This window comes from Oncorhynchus kisutch, unplaced genomic scaffold (assembly GCF_002021735.2).
Source record: "Oncorhynchus kisutch isolate 150728-3 unplaced genomic scaffold, Okis_V2 scaffold932, whole genome shotgun sequence".
Lineage (NCBI taxonomy): Eukaryota > Metazoa > Chordata > Actinopteri > Salmoniformes > Salmonidae > Oncorhynchus > Oncorhynchus kisutch.
The window spans coordinates 73,613-95,430 of record NW_022262877.1 but is presented as its reverse complement, the minus strand read 5'-3'; the positions used below and the strand labels follow the sequence as shown (position 1 = coordinate 95,430).

At 40.0% G+C, this 21,818-nt stretch overlaps 1 protein-coding gene across 3 annotated transcripts; it reads left to right on the top strand.

Moving 5' to 3' along the window:
* The first annotated feature begins 231 nt into the window (after nt 1-231).
* On the top strand, nt 232-21,600 carry LOC116363543 (mpv17-like protein). 3 transcript variants are annotated; one of them, XR_004207864.1, is made up of 5 exons: nt 287-1,497; nt 1,827-1,897; nt 12,689-12,718; nt 17,485-19,467; nt 19,709-19,935. XR_004207864.1 is itself a non-coding variant. In XM_031817104.1 (4 exons), exons 1-4 carry the CDS (start codon nt 1,176-1,178, stop codon nt 17,716-17,718), a joined length of 657 nt encoding a protein of 218 aa, XP_031672964.1. In that variant the 5' UTR covers nt 232-1,175; the 3' UTR covers nt 17,719-21,600. The 3 variants fall into 3 exon arrangements, 1 of the variants encoding a protein (XP_031672964.1); XR_004207863.1 differs by having other exon boundaries at nt 17,485-19,573; nt 19,619-19,935; XM_031817104.1 differs by having other exon boundaries at nt 232-1,497; nt 17,485-21,600.
* The last annotated feature ends 218 nt before the right edge of the window (nt 21,601-21,818 follow it).

Sequence of the window (21,818 nt, the reverse complement as noted above, 5' to 3'; positions counted from 1 at the left end):
CGCGCGATAGAGAGATTTGAAGTGTATCTATTCCTTTGGAACTTTTGTGAGTGTAATGATTACTTTTCATTTTTCATTGTTATTTCACTTGTATTTATTATCCCTTTCACTTGCTTTGGCAATGTAAATATATGTTTCCGATGTCAAACATCTGAGAGAGAGAGAGAGAGAGAGGTAGAGGGAGGGGTAGAGGTAGAGCGAACAAGCTGTGCGTAAAAGTACCCGCCGGCCACCATACATGCGTGTAAAAGTGAAGTACAGTGCTCGCAGTTTTACAGATTAACAACACATTTGATTGGTTTAAAATCCGCATGCCCACTACTCTAAAAACTAACAGGGGTCATTGTGATTTGTGGAGTTGTTGAAGCGCGCTATACATCTGAGCGCCTCACGGGACAATCCTCTAGATTAGCGGTTGACGCAGAGGATGGATTTCGTAGATAGCAACCTGATACTGTACCGTACTGGTCCGTATACAGGGACGGGATGATCTAGAATGGACGAATGAAATGCTTTAAATGTAACCTATTTCGATACTCTTCCTATTATCAAATTAGTCCGTCGTTATAAGGATAGAATGTGTGTAGTCCTAATCTTTAAATAGGCTAGATGAGCTATGACGGGAGAGCTAAATATGGACCATTCCTGTTTCGATTCCAAAATGAAGAGACCCAACGGAATGGTGGCAGATTTGGTGCGTTACAACACGGTCTCGTGGGACGTTTGTGATGGAGCCGTTTAACTTTCTCACTAAAACAAGCAGATGTAAGAATGCGTGTAACAGTACTTTAATGGTTGGAAGTAACATCTAAACCTTTTGGCTAAAATGAATGTATTGTCGGGTTCTGCTTGCTCACTAACATCAGATAATAATCTCAGGTATACAAGCGTAGACTACATTTAGCTTTTAGCTGGCATGCCAAGTGTGTGAATAGGAGGAACTTTAGAATATCTATCCCGCCATTGTGCCCTTGGGTAGGGCACTTAACCTATAACCTGCTCCAGGGCCGCTGTTCTGCCACTGACCGACCGGTGCCTCTCTCAACGTGTGTGTTTCTTCACCTAGGAGGGTTTGGAAAGGCAGAAAACAACTTTACTTTTGAAGTTTCACCCAGCAATGGACTACACGATTATATTCTACTCTGTTCTGTTATCGTAGAACACCGCAGTTCAAAATGAACGTGTTGAAAATGAGGAAAGCCGTATTTAAAGAAGCGGTTAAACGCTTTCCATGGCTTGCCAACGTTACTCTGTATGGCTGCCTGTTTGCCGGCGGCGACTTTGTTCATCAGATGATCGCACAAAGAGAAGAGATGGACTGGAAACACACCAGAAATGTTGCCATAGTGGCCATCAGCTTCCATGGAAACTTTAATTATTTCTGGTTACGGGCTTTGGAAAGCCGTTTCCCGGGAAAATCTCCCGGAATGCTCTTCCGCAAACTGCTCCTGGACCAAAGTGTTGCATCACCCTTGGCAACGAGTGTCTTCTACACAGGTAACGTGCATTTTAATGTGGGGAGTTTAATTGAAGTGTATCTATTGTAGCCTACAACAATTTTCTAATGTGTCCTACATAGAATAACCTTATATAGAGAAACAGACCAACGCGTCATGTCCATTGGGTAATAGGCCTAGGTTAGGCTACTCTCCTATAGCCTAACCTTGGATGTGTGTATTTGTAAATGCTGAACGTGATGAACGGACAGTGCTCTAACGTGTACTCGTTCAAAAGGTCGTGTGCGAAATGCACGAGGTTTGAGTGATGCGTGAAATGGGCACAAGTGTGACCTAAAGTTTGTACTCTCTCGCCGTCTTCATGTGCAGGAGTGAGTTTCTTGGAGAATAAAGACGACGTCTTCGAGGACTGGAGAGAAAAGTTCCTCAACACGTACAAGGTAAGATGAAATCAGAACGAACCGGAACCGGCCGAGAGGCCGGCCGGCCCACGCATACAGGAAGAGAAGGAAAGTCACCTTCCGCCCGCCTGGTGTGAGCTCACCCCCGATTAACCCAGATTATGGCACCGCTTTTGCGCAGCAATGGGCACGCGGCCAGGGATACGGCAATGCATGACTATTACTGCCAGTCCAGCCCAACTCTTCCAGGCCCAACAACCTTTGTAAAATAATACTGAGATCTGGGTAGAACATATTCCCCCCATTGAAATCAAATGAAAGGGCAGTGTAGAACGTTAGAGGGTCTGAGTGGTAGATCTATAGATCTGGACATATAGAGAGGGGTGCTGCTGGAAGAAGTCCCATTGGTCTGAGTGGTAGATCTATAGATCTGGACATATAGAGAGGGGTGCTGCTGGAAGAAGTCCCATTGATCTGAGTGGTAGATCTATAGATCTGGACATATAGAGAGGGATGCTGCTGGAAGAAGTCTCTGATTGTTATATGAGTGGTAGATCTATAGATCTGGACATATAGAGAGGGATGCTGCTGGATGAAGTCTCTGATTGTTATATGAGTGGTAGATATATAGATCTGGACATATAGAGAGGGATGCTGCTGGAAGAAGTCTCTGATTGTTATATGAGTGGTAGATCTATAGATCTAGACATATAGAGAGGGATGCTGCTGGAAGAAGTCTCTGATTGTAATATGAGTGGTAGATCTATAGATCTGGACATATAGAGAGGGATGCTGCTGGAAGAAGTCTCTGATTGTTTTATGAGTGGTAGATCTATAGATCTGGACATATAGAGAGGGATGCTGCTGGAAGAAGTCTCTGATTGTAATATGAGTGGTAGATCTATAGATCTGGACATATAGAGAGGGATGCTGCTGGAAGAAGTCTCTGATTGTAATATGAGTGGTAGATCTATAGATCTGGACATATAGAGAGGGATGCTGCTGGAAGAAGTCTCTGATTGTAATATGAGTGGTAGATCTATAGATCTGGACATATAGAGAGGGATGCTGCTGGAAGAAGTCTCTGATTGTAATATGAGTGGTAGATCTATAGATCTGGACATATAGAGAGGGATGCTGCTGGATGAAGTCTCTGATTGTAATATGAGTGGTAGATCTATAGATCTGGACATATAGAGAGGGATGCTGCTGGATGAAGTCTCTGATTGTAATATGAGTGGTAGATCTATAGATCTGGACATATAGAGAGGGATGCTGCTGGATGAAGTCTCTGATTGTAATATGAGTGGTAGATCTATAGATCTGGACATATAGAGAGGGATGCTGCTGGAAGAAGTCTCTGATTGTAATATGAGTGGTAGATCTATAGATCTGGACATATAGAGAGGGATGCTGCTGGATGAAGTCTCTGATTGTAATATGAGTGGTAGATCTATAGATCTGGACATATAGAGAGGGATGCTGCTGGATGAAGTCTCTGATTGTAATATGAGTGGTAGATCTATAGATCTGGACATATAGAGAGGGATGCTGCTGGATGAAGTCTCTGATTGTAATATGAGTGGTAGATCTATAGATCTGGACATATAGAGAGGGATGCTGCTGGAAGAAGTCTCTGATTGTAATATGAGTGGTAGATCTATAGATCTGGACATATAGAGAGGGATGCTGCTGGATGAAGTCTCTGATTGTAATATGAGTGGTAGATCTATAGATCTGGACATATAGAGAGGGATGCTGCTGGAAGAAGTCTCTGATTGTAATATGAGTGGTAGATCTATAGATCTGGACATATAGAGAGGGATGCTGCTGGATGAAGTCTCTGATTGTAATATGAGTGGTAGATCTATAGATCTGGACATATAGAGAGGGATGCTGCTGGAAGAAGTCTCTGATTGTAATATGAGTGGTAGATCTATAGATCTGGACATATAGAGAGGGATGCTGCTGGAAGAAGTCTCTGATTGTAATATGAGTGGTAGATCTATAGATCTGGACATATAGAGAGGGATGCTGCTAGAAGAAGTCTCTGATTGTAATATGAGTGGTAGATATATAGATCTGGACATATAGAGAGGGATGCTGCTGGAAGAAGTCTCTGATTGTAATATGAGTGGTAGATCTATAGATCTGGACATATAGAGAGGGATGCTGCTGGAAGAAGTCTCTGATTGTAATATGAGTGGTAGATCTATAGATCTGGACATATAGAGAGGGATGCTGCTGGAAGAAGTCTCTGATTGTAATATGAGTGGTAGATCTATAGATCTGGACATATAGAGAGGGATGCTGCTGGAAGAAGTCTCTGATTGTAATATGAGTGGTAGATCTATAGATCTGGACATATAGAGAGGGATGCTGCTGGAAGAAGTCTCTGATTGTAATATGAGTGGTAGATCTATAGATCTGGACATATAGAGAGGGATGCTGCTGGAAGAAGTCTCTGATTGTAATATGAGTGGTAGATCTATAGATCTGGACATATAGAGAGGGATGCTGCTGGAAGAAGTCTCTGATTGTAATATGAGTGGTAGATCTATAGATCTGGACATATAGAGAGGGATGCTGCTGGATGAAGTCTCTGATTGTAATATGAGTGGTAGATCTATAGATCTGGACATATAGAGAGGGATGCTGCTGGAAGAAGTCTCTGATTGTAATATGAGTGGTAGATCTATAGATCTGGACATATAGAGAGGGATGCTGCTGGAAGAAGTCTCTGATTGTAATATGAGTGGTAGATCTATAGATCTGGACATATAGAGAGGGATGCTGCTGGAAGAAGTCTCTGATTGTAATATGAGTGGTAGATCTATAGATCTGGACATATAGAGAGGGATGCTGCTGGAAGAAGTCTCTGATTGTAATATGAGTGGTAGATCTATAGATCTGGACATATAGAGAGGGATGCTGCTGGATGAAGTCTCTGATTGTAATATGAGTGGTAGATCTATAGATCTGGACATATAGAGAGGGATGCTGCTGGATGAAGTCTCTGATTGTAATATGAGTGGTAGATCTATAGATCTGGACATATAGAGAGGGATGCTGCTGGAAGAAGTCTCTGATTGTAATATGAGTGGTAGATCTATAGATCTGGACATATAGAGAGGGATGCTGCTGGAAGAAGTCTCTGATTGTAATATGAGTGGTAGATCTATAGATCTGGACATATAGAGAGGGATGCTGCTGGAAGAAGTCTCTGATTGTAATATGAGTGGTAGATCTATAGATCTGGACATATAGAGAGGGATGCTGCTGGAAGAAGTCTCTGATTGTAATATGAGTGGTAGATCTATAGATCTGGACATATAGAGAGGGATGCTGCTGGAAGAAGTCTCTGATTGTAATATGAGTGGTAGATCTATAGATCTGGACATATAGAGAGGGATGCTGCTGGAAGAAGTCTCTGATTGTAATATGAGTGGTAGATCTATAGATCTGGACATATAGAGAGGGATGCTGCTGGATGAAGTCTCTGATTGTAATATGAGTGGTAGATCTATAGATCTGGACATATAGAGAGGGATGCTGCTGGAAGAAGTCTCTGATTGTAATATGAGTGGTAGATCTATAGATCTGGACATATAGAGAGGGATGCTGCTGGAAGAAGTCTCTGATTGTAATATGAGTGGTAGATCTATAGATCTGGACATATAGAGAGGGATGCTGCTGGAAGAAGTCTCTGATTGTAATATGAGTGGTAGATCTATAGATCTGGACATATAGAGAGGGATGCTGCTGGAAGAAGTCTCTGATTGTAATATGAGTGGTAGATCTATAGATCTGGACATATAGAGAGGGATGCTGCTGGATGAAGTCTCTGATTGTAATATGAGTGGTAGATCTATAGATCTGGACATATAGAGAGGGATGCTGCTGGATGAAGTCTCTGATTGTAATATGAGTGGTAGATCTATAGATCTGGACATATAGAGAGGGATGCTGCTGGAAGAAGTCTCTGATTGTAATATGAGTGGTAGATATATAGATCTGGACATATAGAGAGGGATGCTGCTGGAAGAAGTCTCTGATTGTAATATGAGTGGTAGATCTATAGATCTAGACATATAGAGAGGGATGCTGCTGGAAGAAGTCTCTGATTGTAATATGAGTGGTAGATCTATAGATCTGGACATATAGAGAGGGATGCTGCTGGAAGAAGTCTCTGATTGTAATATGAGTGGTAGATCTATAGATCTGGACATATAGAGAGGGATGCTGCTGGAAGAAGTCTCTGATTGTAATATGAGTGGTAGATCTATAGATCTGGACATATAGAGAGGGATGCTGCTGGAAGAAGTCTCTGATTGTAATATGAGTGGTAGATCTATAGATCTGGACATATAGAGAGGGATGCTGCTGGAAGAAGTCTCTGATTGTAATATGAGTGGTAGATCTATAGATCTGGACATATAGAGAGGGATGCTGCTGGAAGAAGTCTCTGATTGTAATATGAGTGGTAGATCTATAGATCTGGACATATAGAGAGGGATGCTGCTGGAAGAAGTCTCTGATTGTAATATGAGTGGTAGATCTATAGATCTGGACATATAGAGAGGGATGCTGCTGGATGAAGTCTCTGATTGTAATATGAGTGGTAGATCTATAGATCTGGACATATAGAGAGGGATGCTGCTGGATGAAGTCTCTGATTGTAATATGAGTGGTAGATCTATAGATCTGGACATATAGAGAGGGATGCTGCTGGATGAAGTCTCTGATTGTAATATGAGTGGTAGATCTATAGATCTGGACATATAGAGAGGGATGCTGCTGGAAGAAGTCTCTGATTGTAATATGAGTGGTAGATCTATAGATCTGGACATATAGAGAGGGATGCTGCTGGAAGAAGTCTCTGATTGTAATATGAGTGGTAGATCTATAGATCTGGACATATAGAGAGGGATGCTGCTGGAAGAAGTCTCTGATTGTAATATGAGTGGTAGATCTATAGATCTGGACATATAGAGAGGGATGCTGCTGGAAGAAGTCTCTGATTGTAATATGAGTGGTAGATCTATAGATCTGGACATATAGAGAGGGATGCTGCTGGAAGAAGTCTCTGATTGTAATATGAGTGGTAGATCTATAGATCTGGACATATAGAGAGGGATGCTGCTGGAAGAAGTCTCTGATTGTAATATGAGTGGTAGATCTATAGATCTGGACATATAGAGAGGGATGCTGCTGGAAGAAGTCTCTGATTGTAATATGAGTGGTAGATCTATAGATCTGGACATATAGAGAGGGATGCTGCTGGATGAAGTCTCTGATTGTAATATGAGTGGTAGATCTATAGATCTGGACATATAGAGAGGGATGCTGCTGGAAGAAGTCTCTGATTGTAATATGAGTGGTAGATCTATAGATCTGGACATATAGAGAGGGATGCTGCTGGATGAAGTCTCTGATTGTAATATGAGTGGTAGATCTATAGATCTGGACATATAGAGAGGGATGCTGCTGGATGAAGTCTCTGATTGTAATATGAGTGGTAGATCTATAGATCTGGACATATAGAGAGGGATGCTGCTGGAAGAAGTCTCTGATTGTAATATGAGTGGTAGATCTATAGATCTGGACATATAGAGAGGGATGCTGCTGGATGAAGTCTCTGATTGTAATATGAGTGGTAGATCTATAGATCTGGACATATAGAGAGGGATGCTGCTAGAAGAAGTCTCTGATTGTAATATGAGTGGTAGATCTATAGATCTGGACATATAGAGAGGGATGCTGCTGGATGAAGTCTCTGATTGTAATATGAGTGGTAGATCTATAGATCTGGACATATAGAGAGGGATGCTGCTGGATGAAGTCTCTGATTGTAATATGAGTGGTAGATCTATAGATCTGGACATATAGAGAGGGATGCTGCTGGAAGAAGTCTCTGATTGTAATATGAGTGGTAGATCTATAGATCTGGACATATAGAGAGGGATGCTGCTGGATGAAGTCTCTGATTGTAATATGAGTGGTAGATCTATAGATCTGGACATATAGAGAGGGATGCTGCTGGAAGAAGTCTCTGATTGTAATATGAGTGGTAGATCTATAGATCTGGACATATAGAGAGGGATGCTGCTGGATGAAGTCTCTGATTGTAATATGAGTGGTAGATCTATAGATCTGGACATATAGAGAGGGATGCTGCTGGAAGAAGTCTCTGATTGTAATATGAGTGGTAGATCTATAGATCTGGACATATAGAGAGGGATGCTGCTGGAAGAAGTCTCTGATTGTAATATGAGTGGTAGATCTATAGATCTGGACATATAGAGAGGGATGCTGCTGGATGAAGTCTCTGATTGTAATATGAGTGGTAGATCTATAGATCTGGACATATAGAGAGGGATGCTGCTGGATGAAGTCTCTGATTGTAATATGAGTGGTAGATCTATAGATCTGGACATATAGAGAGGGATGCTGCTGGATGAAGTCTCTGATTGTAATATGAGTGGTAGATCTATAGATCTGGACATATAGAGAGGGATGCTGCTGGATGAAGTCTCTGATTGTAATATGAGTGGTAGATCTATAGATCTGGACATATAGAGAGGGATGCTGCTGGATGAAGTCTCTGATTGTAATATGAGTGGTAGATCTATAGATCTGGACATATAGAGAGGGATGCTGCTGGAAGAAGTCTCTGATTGTAATATGAGTGGTAGATCTATAGATCTGGACATATAGAGAGGGATGCTGCTGGAAGAAGTCTCTGATTGTAATATGAGTGGTAGATCTATAGATCTGGACATATAGAGAGGGATGCTGCTGGAAGAAGTCTCTGATTGTAATATGAGTGGTAGATCTATAGATCTGGACATATAGAGAGGGATGCTGCTGGATGAAGTCTCTGATTGTAATATGAGTGGTAGATCTATAGATCTGGACATATAGAGAGGGATGCTGCTGGATGAAGTCTCTGATTGTAATATGAGTGGTAGATCTATAGATCTGGACATATAGAGAGGGATGCTGCTGGAAGAAGTCTCTGATTGTAATATGAGTGGTAGATCTATAGATCTGGACATATAGAGAGGGATGCTGCTGGAAGAAGTCTCTGATTGTAATATGAGTGGTAGATCTATAGATCTGGACATATAGAGAGGGATGCTGCTGGATGAAGTCTCTGATTGTAATATGAGTGGTAGATCTATAGATCTGGACATATAGAGAGGGATGCTGCTGGAAGAAGTCTCTGATTGTAATATGAGTGGTAGATCTATAGATCTGGACATATAGAGAGGGATGCTGCTGGAAGAAGTCTCTGATTGTAATATGAGTGGTAGATCTATAGATCTAGACATATAGAGAGGGATGCTGCTGGAAGAAGTCTCTGATTGTAATATGAGTGGTAGATCTATAGATCTGGACATATAGAGAGGGATGCTGCTGGATGAAGTCTCTGATTGTAATATGAGTGGTAGATCTATAGATCTGGACATATAGAGAGGGATGCTGCTGGATGAAGTCTCTGATTGTAATATGAGTGGTAGATCTATAGATCTGGACATATAGAGAGGGATGCTGCTGGAAGAAGTCTCTGATTGTAATATGAGTGGTAGATCTATAGATCTGGACATATAGAGAGGGATGCTGCTGGATGAAGTCTCTGATTGTAATATGAGTGGTAGATCTATAGATCTGGACATATAGAGAGGGATGCTGCTGGAAGAAGTCTCTGATTGTAATATGAGTGGTAGATCTATAGATCTGGACATATAGAGAGGGATGCTGCTGGAAGAAGTCTCTGATTGTAATATGAGTGGTAGATCTATAGATCTGGACATATAGAGAGGGATGCTGCTGGAAGAGGTCTCTGATTGTAATATGAGTGGTAGATCTATAGATCTGGACATATAGAGAGGGATGCTGCTGGAAGAAGTCTCTGATTGTAATATGAGTGGTAGATCTATAGATCTGGACATATAGAGAGGGATGCTGCTGGAAGAAGTCTCTGATTGTAATATGAGTGGTAGATCTATAGATCTGGACATATAGAGAGGGATGCTGCTGGAAGAGGTCTCTGATTGTAATATGAGTGGTAGATCTATAGATCTGGACATATAGAGAGGGATGCTGCTGGAAGAAGTCTCTGATTGTAATATGAGTGGTAGATCTATAGATCTGGACATATAGAGAGGGATGCTGCTGGAAGAGGTCTCTGATTGTAATATGAGTGGTAGATCTATAGATCTAGACATATAGAGAGGGATGGTAGATCTATAGATCTAGACATATAGAGAGGGATGGTAGATCTATAGATCTGGACATATAGAGAGGGATGCTGCTGGAAGAAGTCTCTGATTGTTATATGAGTGGTAGATCTATAGATCTAGACATATAGAGAGGGATGCTGCTGGAAGAAGTCTCTGATTGTAATATGAGTGGTAGATCTATAGATCTGGACATATAGAGAGGGATGCTGCTGGAAGAAGTCTCTGATTGTAATATGAGTGGTAGATCTATAGATCTGGACATATAGAGAGGGATGGTAGATCTATATATATATAGAGAGGGATGGTAGATCTATATATATATAGAGAGGGATGGTAGATCTATATATATATAGAGAGGGATGGTAGATCTATATATATATAGAGAGGGATGGTAGATCTATATATATATAGAGAGGGATGGTAGATCTATATATATATAGAGAGGGATGGTAGATCTATATATATATAGAGAGGGATGGTAGATCTATATATATATAGAGAGGGATGGTAGATCTATATATATATAGAGAGGGATGGTAGATCTATATATATATAGAGAGGGATGGTAGATCTATATATATAGAGAGAGGGATGGTAGATCTATATATATATAGAGAGGGATGGTAGATCTATATATATATAGAGAGGGATGGTAGATCTATATATATATAGAGAGGGATGGTAGATCTATATATATATAGAGAGGGATGGTAGATCTATATATATATAGAGAGGGATGGTAGATCTATATATATAGAGAGGGATGGTAGATCTATATATATATAGAGAGGGATGGTAGATCTATATATATATAGAGAGGGATGGTAGATCTATATATATATAGAGAGGGATGGTAGATCTATATATATATAGAGAGGGATGGTAGATCTATATATATATAGAGAGGGATGGTAGATCTATATATATATAGAGAGGGATGGTAGATCTATATATATATAGAGAGGGATGGTAGATCTATATATATATAGAGAGGGATGGTAGATCTATATATATATAGAGAGGGATGGTAGATCTATAGATCTGGACATATAGAGAGGGATGCTGCTGGATGAAGTCCCATTGGTCTGAGTGGTAGATCTATAGATCTAGACATATAGAGAGGGATGGTAGATCTATAGATCTGGACATATAGAGAGGGATGGTAGATCTATAGATCTGGACATATAGAGAGGGATGGTAGATCTATAGATCTGGACATATAGAGAGGGATGGTAGATCTATAGATCTGGACATATAGAGAGGGATGGTAGATCTATAGATCTGGACATATAGAGAGGGATGGTAGATCTATAGATCTAGACATATAGAGAGGGATGGTAGATCTATAGATCTGGACATATAGAGAGGGATGGTAGATCTATAGATCTGGACATATAGAGAGGGATGGTAGATCTATAGATCTAGACATATAGAGAGGGATGGTAGATCTATAGATCTGGACATATAGAGAGGGATGGTAGATCTATAGATCTGGACATATAGAGAGGGATGGTAGATCTATAGATCTGGACATATAGAGAGGGATGGTAGATCTATAGATCTAGACATATAGAGAGGGATGGTAGATCTATAGATCTGGACATATAGAGAGGGATGGTAGATCTATAGATCTGGACATATAGAGAGGGATGGTAGATCTATAGATCTAGACATATAGAGAGGGATGGTAGATCTATAGATCTAGACATATAGAGAGGGATGGTAGATCTATAGATCTGGACATATAGAGAGGGATGGTAGATCTATAGATCTGGACATATAGAGAGGAGTGGTAGATCTATAGATCTGGACATATAGAGAGGGATGGTAGATCTATAGATCTGGACATATAGAGAGGAGTGGTAGATCTATAGATCTGGACATATAGAGAGGGATGGTAGATCTATAGATCTGGACATATAGAGAGGGAGGGTAGATCTATAGATCTACATATAGAGAGGGAGGGTAGATCTATAGATCTACATATAGAGAGGGATGGTAGATCTATAGATCTGGACATATAGAGAGGGAGGGTAGATCTATAGATCTGGACATATAGAGAGGGAGGGTAGATCTATAGATCTAGACATATAGAGAGGGATGGTAGATCTATAGATCTGGACATATAGAAGTCCCATTGGTCTGAGTGGTAGATCTATAGATCTAGACATATAGAGAGGGATGGTAGATCAAGCTTTATTTAAATTGCTTTGTTATCACAGTCTCACAATCCCTTTATGAAGGAAATACAAACAGAGAGATGAACTGAACAGACAGACAGACAGACAGACAGACAGACAGACAGACAGACAGACAGACAGACAGACAGACAGACAGACAGGAAGGAAGGAAGGAAGGAAGGAAGGAAGGAAGACAGGCAGGCAGGCAGGCAGGCAGGCAGGCAGACAGACCAGACCAGACCAGACCAGACCAGACCAGACCAGACCAGACCAGACCAGATCAGATCAGATCAGACCTGCTAGTCAGTTTATGATGTGAAGGATCTGTGCAGGATGGAGCTCTTGGAATACTGTATGAGACTTGGTTGATTATTAACATGTGTCTTGGTCTCTTTTAATTTCAGACTGGACTCATGTACTGGCCTTTCATGCAGGTAAATGATAAGGATGCTATTGACAGACAGTGTATCACTGTCCTGTAAATATCCCAGTGTATTGATGATAAACTATATTGTGTGAAGACATAACATCATGCTCTGAAATGTCCCCACCAACTAATACACATGCAACGGAATTTACTATAAACATCAGGTTGACCCTGTGCTGTGTCAATACAGTAATGTCACACACACACACACACACACACACACACACACACACACACACACACACACACACACACACACACACACACACACACACACACACACACACACACACACACACACACACACACACACACACACACACACACACACACACACACACAGTTCTATTTCAGTATGATGGTTTATTTACTGTTAGAGAGAACCACCTTCTTCTGCGGAAGTGATGATCTGATGTCATAATAGGGTGCTGGAATTGTTTCCGTTTGTGCTGTTCTAATAACTAATGTCTGTGTTCTAATAACTAATGTCTGTGTTCTAATAACTAATGTCTGTGTTCTAATAACTAATGTCTGTGTTCTAATAACTAATGTCTGTGTTCTAATAACTAATGTCTGTGTTCTAGTCATGTGCTGTTCTAATAACTAATGTCTGTGTTCTATTCATGTGCTGTTCTAATAACTAATATCTGTGTTCTAGTCATGTGCTGTAATAACTAATGTCTGTGTTCTAATAACTAATGTCTGTGTTCTAGTCATGTGCTGTTCTAATAACTAATGTCTGTGTTCTATTCATGTGCTATTCTAATAACTAATGTCTGTGTTCTAGTCATGTGCTGTTCTAATAACTAATGTCTGTGTTCTAGTCATGTGCTGTTCTAATAACTAATGTCTGTGTTCTATTCATGTGCTGTTCTAATAACTAATGTCTGTGTTCTATTCATGTGCTATTCTAATAACTAATGTCTGTGTTCTAGTCATGTGCTGTTCTAATAACTAATGTCTGTGTTCTATTCATGTGCTATTCTAATAACTAATGTCTGTATTCTATTCATGTGCTATTCTAATAACTAATGTCTGTGTTCTAATAACTAATGTCTGTGTTCTAGTCATGTGCTGTTCTAATAACTAATGTCTGTGTTCTAGTCATGTGCTGTAATAACTAATGTCTGTGTTCTAGTCATGTGCTGTTCTAATAACTAATGTCTGTGTGCTAGTCATGTGCTGTTCTAATAACTAATGTCTGTGTTCTAGTCATGTGCTGTTCTAATAACTAATGTCTGTGTTCTATTCATGTGCTGTTCTAATAACTAATGTCTGTGTTCTATTCATGTGCTGTTCTAATAACTAATGTCTGTGTTCTAATAACTAATGTCTGTGTTCTAATAACTAATGTCTGTGTTCTATTCATGTGCTGTAATAACTAATGTCTGTGTTCTATTCATGTGCTGTAATAACTAATGTCTGTGTTCTATTCATGTGCTGTTCTAATAACTAATGTCTGTGTTCTATTCATGTGCTGTTCTAATAACTAATGTCTGTGTTCTAATAACTAATGTCTGTGTTCTATTCATGTGCTGTTCTAATAACTAATGTCTGTGTTCTATTCATGTGCTATTCTAATAACTAATGTCTGTGTTCTAGTCATGTGCTGTTCTAATAACTAATGTCTGTGTTCTAGTCATGTGCTGTTCTAATAACTAATGTCTGTGTTCTATTCATGTGCTGTTCTAATAACTAATGTCTGTGTTCTATTCATGTGCTATTCTAATAACTAATGTCTGTGTTCTAGTCATGTGCTGTTCTAATAACTAATGTCTGTGTTCTATTCATGTGCTATTCTAATAACTAATGTCTGTATTCTATTAATGTGCTATTCTAATAACTAATGTCTGTGTTCTAATAACTAATGTCTGTGTTCTAGTCATGTGCTGTTCTAATAACTAATGTCTGTGTTCTAGTCATGTGCTGTAATAACTAATGTCTGTGTTCTAGTCATGTGCTGTTCTAATAACTAATGTCTGTGTGCTAGTCATGTGCTGTTCTAATAACTAATGTCTGTGTTCTAGTCATGTGCTGTTCTAATAACTAATGTCTGTGTTCTATTCATGTGCTGTTCTAATAACTAATGTCTGTGTTCTATTCATGTGCTGTTCTAATAACTAATGTCTGTGTTCTAATAACTAATGTCTGTGTTCTAATAACTAATGTCTGTGTTCTATTCATGTGCTGTAATAACTAATGTCTGTGTTCTATTCATGTGCTGTTCTAATAACTAATGTCTGTGTTCTATTCATGTGCTGTTCTAATAACTAATGTCTGTGTTCTAATAACTAATGTCTGTGTTCTATTCATGTGCTGTTCTAATAACTAATGTCTGTGTTCTATTCATGTGCTGTTCTAATAACTAATGTCTGTGTTCTAATAACTAATGTCTGTGTTCTATTCATGTGCTGTTCTAATAACTAATGTCTGTGTTCTAGTCATGTGCTGTTCTAATAACTAATGTCTGTGTTCTAGTCATGTGCTGTTCTAATAACTAATGTCTGTGTTCTATTCATGTGCTGTTCTAATAACTAATGTCTGTGTTCTATTCATGTGCTGTTCTAATAACTAATGTCTGTGTTCTAATAACTAATGTCTGTGTTCTAATAACTAATGTCTGTGTTCTAATAACTAATGTCTGTGTTCTAATAACTAATGTCTGTGTTCTAGTCATGTGCTGTTCTAATAACTAATGTCTGTGTTCTATTCATGTGCTGTTCTAATAACTAATGTCTGTGTTCTAGTCATGTGCTGTAATAACTAATGTATGTGTTCTAATAACTAATGTCTGTGTTCTAGTCATGTGCTGTTCTAATAACTAATGTCTGTGTTCTATTCATGTGCTATTCTAATAACTAATGTCTGTGTTCTAGTCATGTGCTGTTCTAATAACTAATGTCTGTGTTCTAGTCATGTGCTGTTCTAATAACTAATGTCTGTGTTCTATTCATGTGCTATTCTAATAACTAATGTCTGTGTTCTAGTCATGTGCTGTTCTAATAACTAATGTCTGTGTTCTATTCATGTGCTATTCTAATAACTAATGTCTGTATTCTATTCATGTGCTATTCTAATAACTAATGTATGTGTTCTAATAACTAATGTCTGTGTTCTAGTCATGTGCTGTTCTAATAACTAATGTCTGTGTTCTATTCATGTGCTATTCTAATAACTAATGTCTGTGTTCTAGTCGTGTGCTGTAATAACTAATGTCTGTGTTCTAGTCATGTGCTGTTCTAATAACTAATGTCTGTGTTCTAGTCATGTGCTGTTCTAATAACTAATGTCTGTGTTCTAGTCATGTGCTGTTCTAATAACTAATGTCTGTGTTCTATTCATGTGCTGTTCTAATAACTAATGTCTGTGTTCTATTCATGTGCTGTTCTAATAACTAATGTCTGTGTTCTAATAACTAATGTCTGTGTTCTAATAACTAATGTCTGTGTTCTATTCATGTGCTGTAATAACTAATGTCTGTGTTCTATTCATGTGCTGTTCTAATAACTAATGTCTGTGTTCTATTCATGTGCTGTTCTAATAACTAATGTCTGTGTTCTAATAACTAATGTCTGTGTTCTATTCATGTGCTGTTCTAATAACTAATGTCTGTGTTCTATTCATGTGCTGTTCTAATAACTAATGTCTGTGTTCTAATAACTAATGTCTGTGTTCTATTCATGTGCTGTAATAACTAATGTCTGTGTTCTAATAACTAATGTCTGTGTTCTAGTCATGTGCTGTAATAACTAATGTCTGTGTTCTAGTCATGTGCTGTTCTAATAACTAATGTCTGTGTTCTAGTCATGTGCTGTTCTAATAACGAATGTCTGTGTTCTAGTCATGTGCTGTTCTAATAACTAATGTCTGTGTTCTATTCATGTGCTGTTCTAATAACTAATGTCTGTGTTCTAGTCATGTGCTGTAATAACTAATGTCTGTGTTCTAGTCATGTGCTGTTCTAATAACTAATGTCTGTGTTCTATTCATGTGCTGTTCTAATAACTAATGTCTGTGTTCTAGTCATGTGCTGTTCTAATAACTAATGTCTGTGTTCTAGTCATGTGCTGTAATAACTAATGTCTGTGTTCTAGTCATGTGCTGTTCTAATAACTAATGTCTGTGTTCATGCAAGTGACTGACTGAATGAATCCTCACTATCTTTAGCTGCAAATTTGGCAGTACGCCCAGACATTTGTTTTGAGAACGGAAGATATCTCCGTTTCAAGGTATCAGCTTAGAGAGAAGAAGCCTCGTGAGGTGTTGGTCTGTCACATGTTATGAACCAGTATTGGTCTGTCAGTCAGTGGTGCAGTGTGCTGTAATACGATACTAGTGTTCTTTTCTGAGGCACTTCAAACTGACACCTGTTTTTATCTCCCCCTTCCTCTCTCCCTCCCTCTTCTACCCTCTTCACCCTCTCCCTCTGCTTCTCCCTCCCTCTTCTACCCTCTTCACCCTCTCCCTCCCTCTTCACCCCTACCTCTGCTTCTCCCTCCCTCTTCACCCCCTCCCTCTCCCTCCCTCTTCACCCTCTCCCTCTGCTTCTCCCTCCCTCTTCACCCCCTCCCTCTGCTTCACCCTCTCCCTCCCTCTTCTACTCTCTTCACCCCTACCTCTGCTTCTCCCTCCCTCTTCACCCCCCTCACTCTCCCTCCCTCTTCCCCCCTACCTCTGCTTCTCCCTCCCTCTTCACCCCCTCCCTCTCTGTCCCCCTCCCCCACTCACTCACCCTCCCTTCCTCCCCCACTCACTCTCACCCTCCCTCCCCAGTTCCTAAACTTCATCCTGATGCCTCTGTACCTGAGGACAGTCTTCATGGGCTGCTGTGCGTTCCTGTGGGCCACCTTCCTGTGTTTCTCCCGGCAGAGTGGGGACGGTACGGCCAGCGTGGCCCTCGCCTTCGTCCTGTATCCCAAACAGAGGCTGCAGGCTGCCCGGGAGGCCCACCTCGCCCGCAAGAAACAGAAAGAAGAGGAGGAACAGCAGCAGAGCACTGGCAACTAAATTAATTGGTTCAATGAGATTCGATTCAATTCAGGAAACAGAAAACAGAAGAGGACCAGAGCACTGACAACTGAATGAATTGATTCAATGAGATTCGATTCAATTCAGGGAACAGAAAACAGAAGAGGACCTGAGCACTGAGAACTGAATTGGTTCAATGAGATTCGATTCAATTCAGGGAATAGTAAACAGAAGAGGACCTGAGCACTGAGAACTGAACTGAATTGGTTCAATGAGATTCGATTCAATTCAGGGAACAGTAAACAGAAGAGGACCTGAGCACTGAGAACTGAACTGCTAAAATGTTATTTCAATTGAATTTCAACAAAACGTTGTTATATCTCCCTGTCTTCAAGGGCAACAAGACAAGGAACGAGGGCATGGTTAGAGGGTGAGAACACAACGTCATCATGTGAGGCCAGGGCAGGCTCTCACACCTTACAAAAAACAACAAAAAACACATAGTGAGAAATGAATCAGTTGGATTGAATGTAACTTTATTGATATCCTCAGGGGCAAGGAAGAGTGAATATAACTTTATTGATATCTTCAGGGGCAAGGAAGAGTGAATATAACTTTATTGATATCTTCAGGGGCAAGGAAGAGTGAATATAACTTTATTGATATCTTCAGGGGCAAGGAAGAGTGAATATAACTTTATTGATATCTTCAGGGGCAAGGAGGAGTGAATATAACTTTATTGATATCCCCAGGGGCGAGGAGGAGTGAATATAACTTTATTGATATCCTCAGGGGCGAGGAGGAGTGAATATAACTTTATTGATATCCTCAGGGGCAAGGAGGAGGCATCGTTGGAGCACAGTTATATAATTTAAGCCTACTGTATATATACAAATACATCCATCTATTGCAATGCCAGCAACACGTACAGTGGGCCTAATACCTCCACCTAATACTATACCAGCAACACGTAACAGTGGGCCTAATACCTCCACCTAATACTATACCAGCAACACGTAACAGTGGGCCTAATACCTCCACCTAATACTATACCAGCAACACGTAACAGTGGGCCTAATACCTCCACCTAATACTATACCAGCAACACGTAACAGTGGGCCTAATACCTCCACCTAATACTATACCAGCAACACGTAACAGTGGGCCTACATTACAGACGTTACATCACTGATTCAATTCAATACAACTTTATCAATCCCGTCAGGGGCAACCCAGAAAACAACAGTCGGACACGGAACACATTGCTTACAGACATTCAGACTGTACAGGTGTAGAAGTGCAATACATTACGTGAAACAGAACAAGTTACTCTGAGATACAAACAACTTCAGGGGACGTACATGTAAGACAAACATGTTGGGTGGATGAGAGAGAGAGAAGGTGTTAGATGTTGTGATTTACAGGGATGTTCCTCAGGGAGAGGAAATGTTAGATGTTCCTAAGGGAGAGGAGGTCTTAGATGTTGTGATTTACAGGGATGTTCCTCAGGGAGAGGAGGTGTTAGATGTTGTGATTTGCAGGGATGTTCCTCAGGGAGAGGAGGTGTTAGATGTTGTGATTTGCAGGGATGTTCCTCGGGGAGAGGAGGTGTTAGATGTTGTGATTTACAGGGATGTTCCTCAGGGAGAGGAGGTGTTAGATGTTGTGATTTACAGGGATGTTCCTCAGGGAGAGGAGGTGTTAGATGTTGTGATTTGCAGGGATGTTCCTCGGGGAGAGGAGGTGTTAGATGTTGTGATTTGCAGGGATGTTCCTCAGGGAGAGGAGGTGTTAGATGTTGTGATTTGCAGGGAGAGGGGGTGTTAGATGTTGTGATTTACAGGGATGTTCCTCAGGGAGAGGAGATGTTAGATGTTGTGATTTACAGGGAGAGGTGTTAGATGTTGTGATTTGCAGGGATGTTCCTCGGGGAGAGGAGGTGTTAGATGTTGTGATTTGCAGGGATGTTCCTCGGGGAGAGGAGGTGTTAGATGTTGTGATTTGCAGGGATGTTCCTCAGGGAGAGGAGGTGTTAGATGTTGTGATTTGTAGAGAGGTTCTTCAGGGTGTGTATTTGATCATGTATATATGTCAAATGTGTTTATTCTATGCTCTCAATTTCTATGTCCCATCGGTTGTGCCTTCTGTTGGTAACAAGAGCCCTTCATGTTCTGCTCTAGATTTAGTTAGTTCTTACTCAGAGAAACTGTGTGTGTTTTTGTGTGTGTGTGTGTGTGTGTGTGTGTGTGTGTGTGTGTGTATATATATAAATATATATATATATATATTTATACAGTACCAGTCAAAAGTTTGGACACACCTATTCATTCAAGGGTTTTTCTTTATTTTTACTATTTTCTACATTGTAGAATAATAGTGATGACATCAAAACTATGAAATGACACATATGGAATCATGTAGTAACCAAAAGAAAGTGTTAAAGAAATCTAAATATATTTAATATTTTTGATTCTTCAAAGTAGCTACCCTTTGCCTTGATGACAGCTTTGCACACTCTTGACATTCTCTCAACCAGCTTCACCTGGAATGCTTTTCCAACTGTCTTGAAGGAGTTCCCACATTTGCTGAGCACTTGTTGGCTCCTTTCCTTCACTCTGCTGTCCAACTCATCCCAAACCACCTCAATTGGGTTGAGATTGGATGATTGTGGAGGCCAGGTCATCTGATGCAGCACTCCATCACGCTCCTTCTTGGTCAAATAGCCCTTACACAGCCTGGAGGTGTGTTGGGTCATTGTCCTGTTGAAAAACAAAATTATAGTCCCACTAAGCGCAAACCAGATGGGATGGCGTATCGCTGCAGAATGCTGTGGTAGCCATGCTGGTTACGTGTGCCTTTAAATCACTGTTGTTTCTCTTTGCTTATTTGAGCTGTTCTTGCCATAATATGGACTTGGTCTTTTACCAAAAAGGGCTATCTTCTGTATACCACGCCTACCTTGTCACAACACAACTGATTGTCTCAAACACATTAAGAAGGAAAGAAATTCCACAAATTCACTTTTAACAAGGCACACCTGTTAATTGAAATGCATTCCAGGTGACTACCTCATGAAGCTGGTTGAGAGAATACCAAATATGTTCAAAGCTGTCAACAAGGCAAAGGGTGGCAACTTTGAAGAATCTGTTTAATTTGTTTAACACAACATTGGTTACTACATGATTCCATATGTGTCATTTCATAGTTTTTATGTCTTCACTATTATTCTACAATGTAAAAAAAATGATTACAAAATTAAATGAAATCCGTAGAATGAGTAGGTGTGTCCCAACTGTTGACTGGTACTGTGTTGTATAACTCATCTCCAGATTGACCATTGAAGGATAAAGTGCTATCCTGTCCTGTTACTTGAATTGCCTATTTATTTATGTTAACCTACCAGGTTGCCATCGACCCGGTTACCTTATAACGTACATATATCCATGAACAAGAAGTATACAATACCATTAGGGCTGCAAAATACCCCCAAATTCATAGGTTTTCCAGAAATACCCATTGGAGGATTCCCGGATTTCCTCCTTATTCCTTACCAATTCCAGTTTTTGTTTTTCCAACCCTGGGAGTCTGGGAAATGTTCAGGAATTTTGCATCCCATCAAGGTAGTGAAGATCTGCAACATTCTTTACTTAAGTCAAACCTTACTGTGGAATTTTCCCCAAATTCCCAGGTTTTCCACAAATCCCAGTTGAAATATTCCTGGAATCTGAAGGGTATAAGAAAGAAATTCGGGGATACTCGGATTGACTCAGTTCCACCCTACTGTATAATCTACATAAGAGGTGTTAATATTACACATATTAGACTCAACATTTGTGACCTGTGTTTACTGTTACATAGAACAGTTGTGTCATGCCATTACATTGAATGAATAGATAGAGAAATAAAAAAATCCAAGCTCAAGTCATACCTCCTTTTCTTCGCCTCTTCAAGTAGAAGTTATCACGTTTAGTAGAGGTACTTACTGTACAGACAGAGGTATATTAGCCTCAAACCTCACAGGCTAAGATCAGGATTCAAATGTTCATGCTTTGTCAGCATGCACAATGTAAACACAAAGGACATTAACATAATGATATATAGATTTTAGCATATCAGTGTGAGATTGTTGACTAATGCAT

What these genes read in the sequence shown, in the direction of transcription:
- LOC116363543 (XM_031817104.1), top strand. Translation starts at nt 1,176, where the DNA reads ATGAACGTGTTGAAAATGAGGAAAGCCGTATTTAAAGAAGCGGTTAAA. An exon ending in AGTTCCTCAACACGTACAAG is followed by an intron (nt 1,898 to 12,688) that starts GTAAGATGAAAT and finishes TTTTAATTTCAG; the next exon opens with ACTGGACTCATGTACTGGCC. An exon ending in TGTACTGGCCTTTCATGCAG is followed by an intron (nt 12,719 to 17,484) that starts GTAAATGATAAG and finishes CTCCCTCCCCAG; the next exon opens with TTCCTAAACTTCATCCTGAT.